General features: G+C 35.2%; 1 protein-coding gene across 4 annotated transcripts in view; it reads right to left on the minus strand.

Moving 5' to 3' along the window:
• Positions 1-18,856, minus strand: part of nolo (ADAMTS-like no long nerve cord) — a 789,822-nt gene that overhangs the window by 187,462 nt on the left and 583,504 nt on the right. For all 4 annotated transcript variants that reach the window (XM_089646552.1, XM_089646553.1, XM_089646550.1 and 1 more), the window contains one exon: positions 4,734-4,877. In XM_089646552.1, the coding sequence (XP_089502678.1) occupies positions 4,734-4,877 (144 nt within the window). The remainder of the gene's footprint in view (positions 1-4,733; positions 4,878-18,856) is intronic.

Below are 18,856 nucleotides of genomic sequence, written 5' to 3' on the forward strand. Positions count from 1 at the left end.
GTAATACGTCATTGATTTATTATTCTCGGTGATTATTCCCTGGTCTACACTAGCGTACGTACGAAGTAAAACTAAATCTGTCGAATTTCGTAGAAAGCGAGGTGTATTTTTGTTATACTTATTTTAAATTCACGCTCAAAGGTTCCAGACTTATTTAACCCTCTGTTATCTTTTGTTAAGGTAATGTCTTATTTAAAACCATTAAAATGGTCCCAGGCAAATCAAGCGCTAACAAAGGCAGAATCGCCATTGTTAAAGGATGTTATATTATTTCTCATTGTTTATTGTCCTAATTGTTATTCCAAAGTATAACACGTGAATATGTTTGCATTATTTAAATGTTATTAAAGTGTATTGCGAAGTTATTTAGTGTTCGAAATATGCGTGAGCAGGACTCTGTACCAAATAAAAGGTTTAAATTACAAGAAGACCTTTTTTTCCTTTTTAAATGATTTCACCTTTAATGCAAATGTTTTAATGGTAAAGAAAGACAAAAATTCCTAGGGTTTCTAGCACGGTAGGTCGATAAAAATCTATATCAATACAATATTGATAAAAACCTTCATCTAATGATTAATCATGATATGGTCGGTAAAAAATAAACTTAATTTCAATATAAAAAAAAAATGCGTTGTTATGACTTAAAGTCGTTCACAAAATTCCCTTTTCTGCCAGTATAGAATGAATGGTGAAGTACTAACACGAGTAAACATCATCAAGGACCTTGGAGTGATCTTTGATCCCAAGCTGACATTTTCAAACCACATAGTGCAGCTTACCTCGGCTTGCTCCAAAACTCTTGGTTTTGTAATTAGAACTTGCAAACAATTCAGTAACATAGAAGCAATGACCGCCATGTTCAACGGAGTGGCCAGAAGCAAGCTGGAGTACGCCAGTACTGTCTGGATACCTTATCAACTTAAATATATAAATATGATTGAACAAATTAAAAAAAAAATCCCAAGGTATGTTTACATGCGATCATACGGAATATATCCGAAATTCATGCATCACGTGGAACTGCTAAAGGAGACAAATTACCAAAGCCTGGAGACCAGGCGTAATGCCGGACTCATGGTATTTGAATTAAAGTTACTAAAAAACCTTATCGATTGTCCATATTTCCTGTCATGCTGTGGCTTATTCGTTCCTGATAAATACTGTCGAAATCGTAGCCACGACCTATTCTGTATACCGGAGGGTCGGACAGATGTCATTGCCCAACATAGTATGACAAGAGGTATGACATTGCTAAATGCGGATATAGATGTGTTTAATATCACTTTACAAAATTATGTACATGTATTGTTAGTTATAATAAATTTGTACCATAATTGGGACTTACCTGTCTGTCGTACAGTAAATAAATAAATAAAAAAATGACAATCGGTAGACAAAAGCTGCTGTTTTTAGTGCGGCCTCAGATAAGCTGTCAATATGCACCCTTTGGATAGTGTCGTTCAAAATAACTGGCACATTAATGAATGGAGGTGAACTAACTAAGCTCTTAGAACTGTAAATAACTTTAAATAAGATCCATAGACTTGATTAATTTATCTAAGATGCGATCAATTGATTCCGTTCCAGCTTCGAGAAACAAAAGTTGTTAGTTCTGACCAATGACCTCATAAACTAATAAACTCTCCTTTTGGTATCAAAAATACATGTTACCTAATAATGTATAATAAGGTTAATATTTCAATTCGATATTGTCCAATAATTAGTATTTTTAACTTCAATGTCAATTCGCCAGTGTGGCCAGCCCACATCGATATCTTATGTGTTGCGTTATCTATATTAGTCTGGCTATCAACAACACCACCGTGCTTCGAAACTCGATATGAAATTATTTGAGCTATGAAATGAAAAATTGAAAGATTATCACTGTATTCGCACACCTTAGGTTATGTTTCAGAAGCATCTGGGGTGAAAATATTGACGGGTCAATTCAAATTCCGTCGGCCGCAATTCAATCCACATTGTCAAATGTCTTTGCACTGCACCGCTCAACCATGTATTAGATCTTTTTTTTTTTTAAAGGACATTTTTCTGATAGATTTATTAAAAACAATACCTTTATCTTTCTCATGATCTAGTGATTTTGGTTATTTGGAGTTCTTTCCTAGAGTTTTTGTGGTTAGTAGTGTATATGGTTAATTTACTGTAAGTATTCTAAGTATAACCCCGGTAAAAGACCACAATTCAGAAGAGAAAAAAATATTTAAAAAAAAATCAGCACAAGAGTCCCAGTCATGAGACAGGGAGACTATGGCATCCCCAATTTGGATATATTATTAGGCTGAAGTTAGTGGGGAGGAGGAGAAAATGGAGATGAGGAAGAAGATTGGGAAGTACCTGGCTATTCAGAGCTGGTCACGAAATACAGCTTAACCCATTTCAAGCAAAGTTCGAATTTAAAACGGTGGTCTTACTACATATTATTTTAAATGATTAAGGTGAGAAATAACACAAATTAATTAAATAAAGTTTACTTGCGAACGCTGAGATTTAAACCTGTGACCTCCGGATTGCTAGTTGACTCAACCTTCCCCGCGACCATAGAGCCGTGGTTGAAATAGTATTTTATCCGTGTTTTTTGACCAAATTTGAGGTATTTCTCAACCTTCATATTCCCCTTTCCTCACAACATACCCTAACTGGGGATGTCATAGTCCCACTGGAGTAGCTTGGACTCTTGTGAATATTCTACAAAAAGGCTCTTCCTATGTCTCTTTGATGATAGTACAAAAATAATTCTTTTAAAACAATGCATTACATTTTTACGTAGCATACAAAAAACCAATAATTTAATAAAGAAAGGAAGATAAATAAAACAAAAATACCTTTTTTACCTGCATCACAATACTGCCTAACCGGGTGGCAACATAGTTCCCTTGATTTTATACTGTACACGAAGGGGCGCTTTGTGAGGTGCCACATAAAAAAAAACTTACAACAAATAAAATGATAAGTAAAAAAAGCTATAAACCCACATGAAATATACAAATTTTTACAAGAGGAAAGATAATAAACAAAAGAAATATAATAATAATTCATTTTTAGCAGCTATTAATAAAATAATCACAACAATATGAATACACATATATTGCATCGCATCCTTCACAAGAGCCTGTATTACAAGGATATGAGGCATATCATTTTTGAGCGCAACACGAAAATTCCAGTTACCAAGGATCCTCTCAGTACTAATTTACATATTCATGAACGGGGGACGATAACTTTTCATAAGACCGGCGAAAACTCCCCAAGGAATGCAGCAATTTTCGATACCGCATTCTGGTCATGCGCAAAAATGCATGCGACCGGAGCTAAGATGCAAACATGCACTTTTGATTATGATGTTGCAAAGTGTAATTTGAGCAGTGTTCCTACCGGAGCGAAAGGAGAAGCGAATTTTCTCGAGCTTTCTAACTATGAAGGGGTATATTATTAAGCTCATGCCGGGTCACCAAATTATTTTATGAATTTTTAAAACATTTATTACGTATTTTGCAACCTTTAAAATTTGTTTACCATTTAGGAGGTGACAGATTATGCTAAAAGTTCAAAGCGTTTTATATAACACCATATTGCTCGCCATACAATACCATACAGATCTGTGACATCTAAAAAATTGATGTGTCAAAGTGACAGATCCCATACAAAGAAATGATACTCCGCGGCAGTCCCCCATTGATCTGACCCCTTTCCTGAGTAAGCACATACCGTAGTATGTCACCTCAACATATAATACGTATATGCCACGTTTAAATTATGCGCGCATAATATAGCGAAACGTGTCTAAAGCCTTACGTTGTAAAATCCTCAATTTGCATTATATTTAGCTCAACTATTTAACGATACTGTATTGTCCATTGACTTTTTCAACATCACTTACAGATAGTTAAGTTTTCTGCACGGACAAAATAGACTATTGCTAATTTATTAAAAAAAATAAAAATTATTGGTAATTCCGGTTAAAAATGGGATTGTAAGCCCTATGAATTAACAGGTTTCCAGATAAAATTTTATTAAATTACAATTATGGACCAGTGGACTTACTAGAGCCAGTGGGTTTATGGCATCCATAATTGGGATATGTTGCAAGGATTATGGGATATGGGAAGAGGAAGTAGATGGGGAGAGGAGGGTTGGGAAGTACCTGGCTATTCAGATCTGGTCACCAAACACAGCTAAAGCCATTTCAAAAACGATTTAATTCTGAATGATGGCCCTTCACCAGGTCCATCTGAGGGTACTTTTATTTGTTCTGAATTCATTGGTAAATAACTGTTTTATGAAGACCACGAAAAAATAAATTTAAACTATTTTTGTAGTTAATTAATAATATAAAAAAATGAAACATAAAATGTGTCCGGTATTCCATGGAACTATCATCTTTGATCTCTTCGGCACCAGTACATTTTGGGAAACACGATGGATTCGTCACATGACAACAGGCCGCTCGTAATCGCCGTCGAAAGTACCTACGTACATTGGTCGACATTCTTATTCATCGAAGGTACAAACCTTCATCCGCAAAACGTCAAAAGTCATTCCACTCGACCAACGAGTGGGTCAAACCACTCGTTCTTCGAGTTCAAGAATCAAGGCCCTGGTCGCTTCTACGACTGTTACAGAGTACACCAGCACGGGCCAACTGGCATTCCTTGTTTTGTCTTCAATTGCCAAATTATTGGTTGTTCACTTATTGTTACTGTAAAATGACTTACCTGCATGTTGCAAATCTTGTACCGTTGCGGCTCCCCCTTGCAGCCGTCCCTGGAGTTGCATCTCCTCAGCTGTCTAGACACCCCACCGTCACAAGGTCTCGAGCAAACCGACCATTCTGACCAGACGGTCCAACCGCCGCGCCACTGGAATTAAACACACCATTGTTATCAACTGTTAAGCAAAATAGCTTCCATTCAAATAATTAAACAAGTTTCCCAAATAAACAAGATAAAATAAGTCAATATTATCAACCGCGTCCAGGAGAGCTAAATTAAGATTTACTTGTTTCTGTTAAACTGGTAAACTGTCCATAAAATACAGGGGCTTTACTAACAAACAATTTTTAAATTTTGTACACCTGATAAACAACTATTAATGTATGGTAAATGTTCGTTAAGTAGTTATATAAAATTTAAAACTCGTTTATTAGTAAGGGGGTAGAAATCCAATTTTTTTAAGTACTAATTTTCTATTCATATCAGATTCTAATATTCTGTTTTTAACCTCATTAATTAGTGACTTTAATCGTTTAGATTATAAAAGATTCAAGTTATTTGAAAGGAATATAACAGTGTCTTGGCCTGAAGTTCAAAACATATATTCGTATTAATTACAATTTTGAAAAGAAAATAGTTAAAATAATTGTAAACAATTAATAAATAGGCTATTCAGTTAAGGCTAGGTTAGGATCATTCTTTTTGAGCATTATTGGCATTCATTGTGACTACTGACTGACTGTGCCAATAAAATGACATTTTACCTGTTTCTTATTGGGAACATTTTGACGGGGAACATTATTACTGGGAAAATTTTGGCCGGAAACATTTTATCCTGGAACATTTAACTGGGGACATTATTACTGGAAACTTTTTGTTCTGGAACATTTAAACTGGGAGATTTTAACTGGGAAAATTTTGACCTGCAACATAGTTTAACTGGAAACATTTTGGCGAGAAACATTATTATTGAAAAAATTTTGACTGGGAACATTATTACAGGCAATATTTTGACCGGGGACATTTTTACTGGAAGCATTTTGGTAAGGAACATTTTCTGGAGATATTTTTACTGGAAACTTTTTGGCAGGGAACATTGTGTTAAAAACAAAAAGTGTACAAAAAGGTTTACACACATTATGAAACAAACGTCGCAAAATTAAGAGAATTAAAAAATCGAAAAACACACATCCTTTATTTAAGAAATTTGCAAGATGTCACTTCACTGTTTGTCTCGTTCATACATCATCCTAGTGAATTTATCAAAAAAATCAGATATTTTCAATTCGTTTTGTCACAATATAAACGTTTATTTAAAAAAAATGTAAATATACCTGCCCATGCATAAGGCATTTATGTTAATAAAAAATATAATTTTCATGGAAGCTTTATTCAATTCACGCGGTAAAAGTTTATTAAAAAATAAAAGTCCGAAATAATTTCACTTTTCCGATGACATAAAACTATATTCAAAATATAACATTATTAATTGATTAGAACTGACCAAAACAACATAAATAATAAAAATATTAAATTATACTAAAGTGAAATGATTATTATAATAGAAATTATTGACAAAAAAATGATTTTAATCCTAAATGTAAAATCATGGGTATAAGTCTTCCAAAAAAACGCTGCGAGTTACTTTGCTGTTTAGTTTGAGATATTTTTTATTGGTAATAATACGAAAATTTATTGTTCAGTCTTTGTACAGTGTGTAAAAAAAAAACACATTTTAAGTGATTTTTTTAGTAAGATTGTAAAAGTCGGTATAACGGAATGTATTATTTGAGGCAGATATTGTTATGATGGAATAGCAACTGATAAAAAATTAAGCGCTAGGATGAAGCGAATCTTTCATCTTTATCAATCTTACTTATAAAGATTCGTACTAATACGGCACTCTAGCGCTGGTATGGGTATACGGTGAAGAGAGCCGTATACTGCTCGGGTTAAAATATTTACTCTTATGGATATTCATGCAATATTATTTTAGGCTGGCACCACTTTGTTGAAATCCTCAAAAAGATGATCATTTTCACATTTAGCGGTTAGATGATAATTTCAAATTTCTTCAGATTACATTTGCGATTTCATTGACCTGGTGTGCTTTAAATTTCTTTGAATTTGGCCAATTTGGTTATGCGTGCATTATTTGCTTTGGTAAATCGATATTTCGATTTAAAATATTCCTCTGATAGTGCTGCCGATGTGAATTACATGTTTTTTAACATTTTAATTGCGCGACCGATCGATATTGGTCAAATCAACCAGATTTTTAGTTTCTCTCTCTTGACACGATAGTAATACGTCCCTAATCCTGGGGTCGGGCGGTTTTAAAATCTGTCAGCCACGATATACGTCGTAACATACGCGTGATTATGAGTAACGATTTCCACGAACCAGTGCTAATATCTCGTATTATCTATTATTAGTAAGATGGCACGTGTTTTACGTCGTAAACAAAATTTTGTTTGATCAAATTAATAACTTATAAATCAGGGTAAAAATCTCAATAACCTTTCGTCACTACAAACTTGATCCTCATTATCAAAGCCTTACAGGTGATCGTTTTTCCTGTTCCACCCCCTTGTTCGTTCTCAAGTCCAGCCTTTGGGGTTGTTAGAACAATGAGGTAAGTGCGGCAGCCGCGCTGTGAATGTGATGGGAGAGGGGTTTATGGGGGAGATTCTTAGGTTCGAGGGGAAGCCGTTGTTAGGGTATATTGCGTTTAGGTTTCAAAACATCGGTATCCACTTTCGATTTCAAAAACATCGAAAAAAACTCAAAGTTGTTCGTCTTCAGATTTTAATAAGGAAACTTTAATAAAATTTGATTTATTTAGAATACAAACAGTATAATAATATAGTACATGCACTGCTAATATTTTTGATGTATGTTTCAGAGTGGTAGATTCTGTAAAGTGGTTCTGGTGAAATACCACAATATAGAATGGAAAAATTACTTCAAATGGGCTAATGAGAAGCACAGCAAAGTAACCATTATAGACGTTTTAATTAAAAATGCAATTATAACATTCGCCTTTAAAAAAATCGTTTTTTTTTTTTAAATTAATGCTTAATGTCCATAAAAACTGCTTTGAAGTGTAAAATCTCCTACTTACGAACCCTTTTTTCGGATAAGATTTTATTTTAAAATGTGGGAAATTAAGATTTTTAGAATACTTTGGAAAAAAATATAATATTTGAGGCCAAACTTCATAAAATAAAATAACACGCATTTCAGCGATGTTTTTTGCGTAAATGAAAACAGGCACCTATTCTTCAATTCTCGACGAAATCATCCAACTCGTTGTTCGACTGAAACGACTTTTGACGTTCGGCATATGTCAGTGTGTACCTTCGACAACACTCAAGAATATGAATGTCGACCAATGTATATACTTTCAATGGTGATTGGGAGCGGCCTAGATTGGAGAAACGATACCCAGGTGAATGGGAATTTCAATCTTATCGCCATTTACAAATGAACTGCGTGATTTTGAAGCCATATTTTGTGATCAAACATAAAGAATCTGTCAATCCAACATTTTTTCCCCATATCCTGTACATCTCCACTCCCTTCAGCCCAAATCATACCTCTATTTGAAAGGCCAATGACTCTGGAGAGTTGGGAGCAGTTAGGAGTCTTGTGCGATATTCATATAAAAAAATTATGAACACAAGCGGTGTTAGTATATTTGTTGACTTCGTTGTTAAGGGTAGAATGTGCACCCCTAATATCAGCGCGGAGGGACTTGTATTTTGGAAGAGTACTTAGTTCGCTCAATTTGTCTCGTAAGCGAGAAAGCCGCCCCACCCCTACGACTAGGAAATGACTACTATGTACATGTACATGGCAGCGATAATCTGGTTAATTTGAATCAATTTTTGATGTGTTTACGGGATAAAAATATAACGCTTTTGTTACCTCGTGTTTGTCCATGTTTCGGTTCCATGAAAAAACAGAACATTGAAGACAAGTGAGAAAAAATATAACGAACCTAACCATACATAACCTAACTTTTTTTACGTTAGCTCCACACAGGAATCCCTGAGGAAAATAATTTCCTTCAGGGCCTATGTCATTTTTGAGGATGCCGCGTGGATGGTGTTTTTTAAAGAAAGAAAGTGGAGGAGGGAGAGGATGATCTGGGAAGAAAAAAGGTATGAGTGGTAGGTTGAAATCTGGGGTCAGTGTGTCCAAAAGTGACTGAATTCATTTCTCCCACTGCGTTGTAAGGCGATGGGTAAAAAAGTAAAAAGTTTTCTTCAAACAGTCTCTCGAAATCCGGTCCGGTGGACAGATGCATCCACCGTCAAAACAATCGTCATGCCATGAAACCGGGCACCCCTGCTAAGCCACCAAACGTAGCGAAACGTAGCATCAGGGTTTGGTTATACAATTAATGATTCCCGGGGCCTAAACTAACCGAACCTCACCCATTATTTCATCGTGTTCTACAAAATATACACCAACGATGCCGATTCTGCGTTGTACGAGTATATTATAATGCGTTGAAAAGCGTTGAATCGAAATTTACATAATAGTTTTTAGTGCAGACTATAAATTAAATTTAATGATTTCGCGTTTGGACTGTCTGTTTCTGATGACAGGTACCCAATAAACAAAATCGTTTAACCCGTCAAATCACATTACAATTTAAATTTTGAATTTCAAATCGTAAATTGTAACATATTAAAGATATGCATCATTTATTAATAATTTATTTTAGTGATAAATAAGTAGAGAATTACCTATCGAATATTAAACTTTAAAATCACAAGATTCAAATTTAGATATCTCAAAAAATTTTACTAAAGAAATACACATTTTGAACATAGAATTATTATCGTTTTAATTATTAAAGTAAAATAATTTTTTTAGCTACTTTATTGCTTGTCTGAATTGATCAGTTCAAATTTTTTTTAAATCATAACGCTGGTATTTCACATAAATAAATAAACGCATTTAACTTAGCATGCGACTAAAATTAGAAACTTTTAAATCTTTATTTACTTATTCATAATCGACGAAATCAATTGAATTTACAGTAGCGACGCAACCCACTGTGGTTGATTGATAGATGCATCGCGTTCTCACCCAGGCGTTGTGAGTTCAATTCCTCTGCTGGCTAAGTCCTCCAACATGGCACCAGCAACACTTCCGCTTATAACGATCGATGGTAGTTAGAGTTTTACAATACTGTCAGGTTAATTATAACTTGGGAATATTTGTCTTTCTTTTAAAGAAGACAAGGAATAATAAAGTAGAGGGTTTTCCAATAAGAGGTGTTATTTTGAATAGCCCGCTATTTCGGTATATGTTACTTTTAAAGCTGTCATTTTTTGACATTTGACAAGTAGAAACTACGCCATTAATAAAATTGCAACGATACACGTTTCAACAACGCATTGAAATTATTAAAATTCACTTGCGGAGTCATTGGACCTTACTTTTTCGGAAATGAGGCTGGAGCAACAGTTACGGTGAATGGATTGCGCTATTGATAGATGATTAATGATTTTTTATGCCCGAAATTGGATGGTATTGATCTGGACAACGTTTGATTTTAACAATACGGCACTACGTGCCACACAAGCAACGAAACCATTGATCTTTTACGATTGAATATCAAAATAATACCTCTTATTGGAAAACCCTGTACATAGATCTGTACTTGGTTTATCCACAACTACACTAAAAGCTGCTTCTTGTAAGAAGAACATGTTAAATGTAACAGGATAGGAGGAAGCAGTAGAACTGAAGAGGCATCTCAGTCCGGAAGGGAAGTAGATAGCCGGAAGTGGAGGAAGAGAGAGGATGGGCGGTGTAACAATAACTCACATCTAATCTCAGACCTCCCAGAGAGACTTGCGGGCGTTTTACACGATGTTATTTTTTCACACCGATTACCATATGGAAATTATATCGGGACCAACATGAAAAATCTTTGTTTTACAATTTATACGATAATAATTTTCATATTTACGATTTCAAACGGATAGTTACCATTATAGAATATGAACTAGTACATACTCGTGTATATCACAAGAATCTGTCATTTGCCTTTTCCGTCGACAAATCATCAAAAATACACGTAAATTGGGTTCACGTTCATCGTCTGATTTATCATTGTCATTCATTACGTTCCTGTCGTCATTTGGATGAATTGCATAAATGATTGTCATCTCCTTCCCACTGTCATTTTCCAACTACGACAAAATTTTATTTAACGAAAGTATGCACAAAAATATACCGGTAGGCATTATATATCAAAAATAAATATTACTTAAAAGTACTCGCATACAAAACAAAGCACCTAGATAAGTGCCTACATCCAACCGAGTAGTAATACATATTGTATGTACACTGGATTCTAAAAAATTTGACGCTCGACATCAAATCAAAATATTTATATCGAATCATGTGTTGCAACTACTAATTTATATCGAATCATGGGTTGCAACTACTTATTTATATCAAATCATGTGTTGCAACTACTTATTTATATCGGATCATGTGTTGCAATTACCTACTTATATATATATCGGATCATGTGTTGCAAATACTTATTTATATCGAATCATGGTGTTGCAAATACTTATTTATATCGAATCATGTGTTGCAATCACTTATGTGAGTTCAATATCAAACTATAATATTATATATTTAATGATGTAAACATACATATTAAAATATATATAATACCATAATACAAATACATTTATTACACTACTTGCGTCACCGCGCGTGTTCAAGCCGCCATCTTTGAAAATTCTGTTAACAGTGCTCGGATGAAAAAAACATAACTACTCTAACCAATAATTCTGGAAGACCACTGATTTTTTAAGCTCTTAAGCTTAAAAAATAGGGTAGTTGTGAATCTACGTGAAAAGATGACCTTCGTGTAAAACGCACTGTAGAAGTAGTTATTCCATTTGAAGAGAGTGCAAGATGAAGACATTTTTAACTGAGTCGATATCATCCTACTCGTCTTCTTGTGTTTTTTTTATGAATAACGTACAATAGTCCCAACTGACCGGAGCCAATGGGTTTATGGCATTTCCATTGAGGAATGTTATCAGGTTGAATTAGAGGGGAAAGGAAAGAGATGTAGAAAATCCTACCTGGCTATTCACATCTGGTTACCAATACGCCGTTTCAGGCAACTTTCAGATTATGAATAGTGGTTCTTTACAAGGGTGATACTGAGAGTACTCTAGTATTCTGTTTACTTAGAATCAACGAGTTAAATATTTGGTGAAATTTATCCGTAACCTAACCTGACTTAATCTATTATTTTACTATTTTCGGTTTTACCTGCAACTGTTTTTCACACTTTCTCGATCTACTGAATTAATGCTTTTTTGGACTCCCACCAGTTTTGTTGCCGTGAATGAATAAAGTCATCTCCAATTTTTTTTCATATGGATATATTTTATAATTAAAGAGTTAGTAACGACAGAAAAATAAGTTTTTCTTCTTCCCTTTCCAAGTGAACTTTTCGAAACGAATGCAATGGTGTCTCGGTTCCCAACATTCTTTTCTCCCATCATAATCCCCCCTCATTCCTTCAGTCTCACAACAATTGGGGATGCTAAAGATCCCTTGGCTTTGGGTAGTTGCGACTCTTTTGCGCCATTCCCATAACAAATGCATTCATATAATATGTGTCTTATATTGTGTATATAATACCGAAATTGTGACTTTGTTTTTAATCCAAATTAAACATTTTTTTACATTAGCTCCACACAGGAGGCCATGAAAAAAAATCCGCTAGGTTTTATCTCATTTTGATACTGATGGATGCTGTGTGGAGAGTGTTTTTTAGGAATATGAAGAAATTTAGGTTCTCGGAAAGAAAAAAGTACGAGAGGTGGGCTGGAATCTGTAGGTCAATGTGTCCATGAGTGACAAACGTATGTATCAATTCCGGTCGAGAGAGTTCGGTTGGAGAAGTTAAAAGGTCTCCCTCAACTAGTATCTTCCAATCCGGCCTAACACGCAGTACCTGAGCAAAGGCATTCGCCGGAAAGACTTAAACAATACTCACCCCGCGAACCAGAGCACCCCTAGTAAGTCTCAAAACGAAGACAACCATTTAGGGTGACATATGGTATCAGTGGGCTACCCATACCCGCCTTGTAAATTGAGTGGATGATTCTACCCTGATTTTTTTTAACATTCACTTGGCGCACTCACTCAAAAATCTTTTCTCCGGCCATCCACTCCACCTGCACGCGTATTTTTACGTCAATCATTACGTTTACATCGATGCGGTTTTGCGTTCTTTTCTGATCTTTTCATGCGTAATTCGGTCAAGCACGGTTTAACTAACCACATAAACCCGCGGAGCAAAAAATATTTAAGTAAAACCAAATTCAAATGTAAATAAGTCATTGATACTTGTAGTTGTGACAAAGGTCTTCTTTCTCATTTGTAAGCATATTATTTTATGTACGATAGCCCATTCCTATTTTAATGATTTATAAGCCATTTTTTATAGCTTTCGGATTATTAGAGTTTTTGTTAATTTCTAAGTGCTCTAAAAGATTCATTTTAATTAATGAACAAACAAATATAATTCGTTCACCCCTACTAGATATCTTCAAACCTAGTGTAAATATGAGTGCATTATGAAGTACTTAATTATGCTATTAAAATAACCCTATGAGTCATGGTTTGGAAATAACTAACATAAAGACCTTCAGTCAAATTTAAACATTACAGTAATTAGGGAAACTTTACTGGGGTAAAACCCATTAATAATTTCTAACATTTTACTCAGAAATCAATTAAGAAATCAGTAATTGAAATTAAAATACCTATCTAGAAATAATATAAATGTATCGTCTGTAAGTGGGCTACCCACAGTTTGATAATGCCTTCAGAGGGCCTTGCAACAGCTGTCACGCGTAATAATTACACAGCAGAACTTGTTTAAAAATAAACTGTTTTTATAAACCCAATTACAATATTATTAAATATATTTTTAAAAAAAATTACAAGCCAAATCATGAACACTTTAGCGGTTAACGTCGCCACAACTTATTAACATGTCTACAAATAAATAAATATGATATGTATCAGATTTTTATTTCAAAAAAGTAAATGTGTATTTTTTCCATTTAAATCAAAGGTGTAAAAATTTTCTTTCTATGCAAAAAAACCTCAACAAGCAAACCATATCAAGGTTGCATCCGACTGAAGGGTTGAAGAAAGCCTGTGTTACTTACTCAGTGAAATCATCCCCCACCCCCACTCCCTTTTCTTCACAAAGCCTCCCCCCTATGTAGTCCGCTTTTCATTATGTTTTCCTTGATACGCGAACAAGATGTTGTGTGTAGGATACGGCAGGAAAAGAGGCTTCCGGAAACTTAAGCCAAACTAAACTGTTAAAACATAAACCGATGAAATTTCTGCGGGCGGTTTTCGTTTATTTATTTTGTCAGGAAAAAACGTTAAATCGGCAAGTTTTTAGCTTCCTGATAAAGTTCCGATACCAACCCTGAAAATATTAATATAATTTAATATTTTTGATGGTCTTGATAAGTTTCAGGGCAGAAAGATAATGCTCAGGGCACAAAACTAAGAATCTTTTATGGTCTTGTTAAGGATCACAGCATAACGCTTAGAATCTTTTATAGTCTTGATAATGCTCAGGGCGCAAAACTTAGAATCTTTTATAGTCTTGATATTGCTCAGGGCACAAAGCTAAGAATATTTCATGGTCTTGATAAGGATCAGAGCACAAAGCTAATAATCTTTTATGGTCTTGATAATGCTCAGGGCACAAAGCTAACAATATTTCATGGTCTTGATAAGGATCAGGGCACAAAACTAAGAATCTTTTAAAGTCTTGATAATGCTCAGGGCGCAAAGCTTAGAATCTTTCATAGTCTTGATAATACTGTGGGCACAAAGCTTAGAATCTTTTAAAGTCTTGATAATGCTCAGAGCACAAAGCTAACAATATTTCATAGTGTTGATAGTGCTCAGGGCACAGAGCTTAGAATCTTTTATGGTCTTGATAATATTCAGGATAAAAAATTAAGAATCTTTCATAGTCTTGATAATGCTCAGGGCTCAAAGCTATAAATCTTTTTATGGTCTTGATAAGGCGCAGGGCACAAAGCTAACAGTATTTCATGGTCTTGATAAGGATCAGAGCACAAAGTTTAGAATCTTTTAAAGTCTTGATAGTGCTCAGGGCACAAAGCTAAGAATTTTTTATGGTCTTGATAATATTCAGGATACAAAATTAAGAATCTTTCATAGTCTTGATAATGCTCAGGGCTCAAAGCTAAAAATCTTTTTATGGTCTTGATAAGGCGCAGGGCAGAAAGCTTCAAATTTTTTAGTCTTGATAATGCTCAGGGCTCTAAGCTATAAATCTTTTTATGGTCTTGATAAGGCGCAGGGCAGAAAGCTTCGAATATTTTAGTCTTGATAATGCTCAGGGCTCTAAACTAAAAAAAAATTATGGTCTTGATAATAATCAGGCCACAAAGCTAAAAATCTCTTATGGTCTTGATAAGGATCAGGGCACAAAACTTAGAATCTTTTATGGTCTTGATAAGGATCAGGGCACAAAGCTTAGAATCTTTTATGGTCTTAATAAGGATCAGGGCACAAGATAGACAGGACATATATTTACAAGGCATAGATTCGTAACTTATTAACTTGCATTTACATTACAATAAATATATTATTATATAGTACATTTTTAGATTATGACTTATAACAAGTATATTTTCAATTTGGGAGGCGAGTGTGGTCACTACCACCTCCGGAACCATGAACCATATATTGGATAACCAACACCCCTGTTATAGGTCACCGCAAGTGGTTCGCTACGTTTGGTGACTTAGCAACGGGCGTGGGTTCATGGGGTGTAGCTTGCCCATTTGCCCATCTACTGCATGTTACCAATTAAAAACAGGTAAAATGTTATTATATTGGCATAGACAGTCAGCAGACGTCAGTGGCGGGTCGGATAGGGAAAGACTTGTTAGAAGAGACCGTTTGACCTCTCCAGCCGGACTCTCTCAACCAATCGCCTTGCACCGCAGTGAGAGGGATGGATTCTTACGTCCGTCACTCCTGGACCCCATTGAACCCCAGATCCAATCCCTTATACCTATTTCCTTAGCAGAACTTTATCACCTTCCTTTCCATAAAAAGACTCTCCACACAGCAGCCCTAGAAATGTCAGAAGGCCTGATGCAATTTTTTCCTCAGGGCCTCTTATGTGGAGCCAATGTAAATAAATATGTACATGTATATTATGTGCATATATTTTTATGTGAATACCCCACAATACCCAACAGCGCCAAAACGTCCATATAAACAAATATTATATACAACTTTCCATCGAAAAATTGGAACATTGTATAGATATTAAGTATAAATTCAAGCCCTGGTGAACTTCATAAAAGGGACCGGGTTACTGGCAAGGGAACGAGGTAAAATGGGAGATAGTACAATGGGCCTATGGCCTAAGTGCTCGCGGGGAACGTAAGTAAACCGCCTCCGACTTTAAAAAATAAATAAATAAATAAAAAAAATAAAAAAATGAACCTAACCTAATCTAACCTGAATTGCCAAATTTATTTATTGGTATTGTGTTATCTTTTTGAGTTCTTATCACTAGTTGGGAGGCGGGTTTGGGTACCGCCGGCCCGGAACCCATTTATTGGATAACCAACACTTCTGCCATATGTCACAGTAAGTGGTTTGCTTCGTTTGGTGATTTAACAGGGGTGCCCGAGTTCATTGGATGTGGTTTGTTCATAATGCGCCAGCCCACAGCTGCGTGGTGTGCCAGATCGGGGGAGGTTGGTTTGGGAAGACCATTTGACTTCTCCAACTGTTATCTCGACCTGTCGCCTTGCGCTGAAGTAGGAGGAATATATTCATATGTCCTCAACCCTCAAACCTTTTACGTTACCAGCTCTACCTTTCTTTCCTTTCTTTAAAAGAGACCCTCCACACAGCATCCCAAAATATGACATAGGACCTGAGGGAAATTATTTTCCTCGGTGCCTCCTGAGTGGAGTTGATGTAAAAAAAACTGTGGTATTTGTAGCTAGGAACATTTTGCGTTACACAATACTAATACAAAAATATTATTATTTACGTAACGACTTAAAAAAAAGATTAAGACTTACACCACGAAATTCAATGCTTTGACTTGAGTTGACAAGTGTTTTGACATTGTGGAGAAAGAAAAATGGAATCCATACAAAATTGTAGTGTTTATTTAGAGACAGCAATAATCAATTATTTCGGAATCAATTTTTTCGCTCTCATCTTTAAATATTTCCAAGTATAGGTTATGGCAGAATAATTTTTTTTAAAAAGCTCACAAATGAAAAGAAAAACTATGGGTTTATTTTTCCGGCGCACCCAGTGATTGTCTTGCGGGGCGGTAATGCCTCAAAAGAAGTCAAGTCTCATCCCGTATGTACCGGTTTCAGTCTCTCAGTCTTTCCTTTGACACGCTCATTTGTCGCACAGACCGCGCTAGGGTCTATAGGACTCCGTAGACCAGGGTCTAGTGGGCTGCAGTACAGAGTGAGGGATTAGGTAGAAATGTTAACTACTGCGGTATGCCTTGTGTATAAATTATTGGTGTCAGCCAGTAGCAGTTACTGTGATTTTTGTTTTGGTTTTGTATTTTAACGTATTTTTTATGAGTATTTTCAAAATAAAAATAATAATAATGTTACGTTTTTAGCACATCTATAGAAGTAGGATTTACACATAAGTTTTACTGTTCTTGTCTCACTAGTGATATCCTGTGTCGAGACCGGCTGGTTTCCAAATATATTTTATAAATTGTAAGTAAACATATTTGAAAAATTTAAATCAGATAGGTATTAGTAAGAAAAATATGATAAGACAATTTAAGGCTAAGTCAAGATTTTAAATTTTTTCAATTAATTTACTGTCTATCTATTTACTATCAAAATTAATTTGTCCAAATTTTCTATTTGTTGTAGGTTCCATAGGTGTATGTATATGTTCCATATTTTAAATTATTCTCAATGTATGCCATAACCAATCAGCAAAGGCATAAAGAAGGGCGAGTAAATGCGCTAATCTTGTATGACCGGCCTGCCGTACACGGCAACGAAGAGCGCGTGAATACGCTTATGGCACATAACCGGCTTGCCGTATACGGTAACGAAGAGCGCGTGAATACGCTTATGGCACATAACCGGCTTGACTTACACGGCAAAGAAGAGCATGTGAATGCGTTAATGGCACATAACCTGCTTGCCGTACACGGCAACGAATAGCGCGTGATTACGCTTATGGCACATAACCGGCTTGCCGTACACGGCAACGAAGAGCGCGTGAATACACTTATGGCACATAACCGGCTTGCCGTACACGGCAACGAAGAGCGCGTGAATGCGCTTATGGCACAAATCCGACTTGCAACAAGGCAACAAAGAGCACGTGAATGCGTTTATGGCACAGAACTGGTTAAAAACATGATTTAAAATCGTTTATGATAGCATAATAAATAGCTCGACAGAATGTGGATGATATCTAAGAAAATAAAATTGCAAGTTGTACCGTTCACATTAAGAGAAAACAAACCTCTTGAGAGTAAAACATAGGTAAGTACTCAAATTGTTTTTGTTAAACACTTTGGTCTCGTAGTACTGTATTTGTCACGAAACATCAAAATGACTTGGTGCTATATCTGTCAAAAACTGATACATTCTAATGTCCTCACAAAACTTGTTAGGCCTTTTTTTAATTTTGGTCAGACAATATTATGATATAAACGGTGTTAGATAGAAAAAAAACAAGTTTTTTCTTTAAAAATGTTTCGTTAAATGTATTTTCTACTGATTCCGTGCATTCGGATGTCCGAATACGGAAAACGAATTCGGAAATCGAATACGGAAAACGTATGTATGCGGCCAGCCTAAAAGTTTACAATTTATAAGAGCTCAAAGAATTTTAAATTTTGTCTCAGGCGGAAATATTTTGATATGAATTTCTGATAGATTTTGTACTTTTTTTATCACCAAATTCAAAAACATTATTTGTAATGTAATCATACAGAACTAAATGCAGTATTCGCTTATAAAATTACAAACAGA

The sequence above is a fragment of the Hesperophylax consimilis genome, chromosome 24, assembly GCF_061612785.1.
Source record: "Hesperophylax consimilis isolate HC1 chromosome 24, BYU_Hcon_1.0, whole genome shotgun sequence".
Lineage (NCBI taxonomy): Eukaryota > Metazoa > Arthropoda > Insecta > Trichoptera > Limnephilidae > Hesperophylax > Hesperophylax consimilis.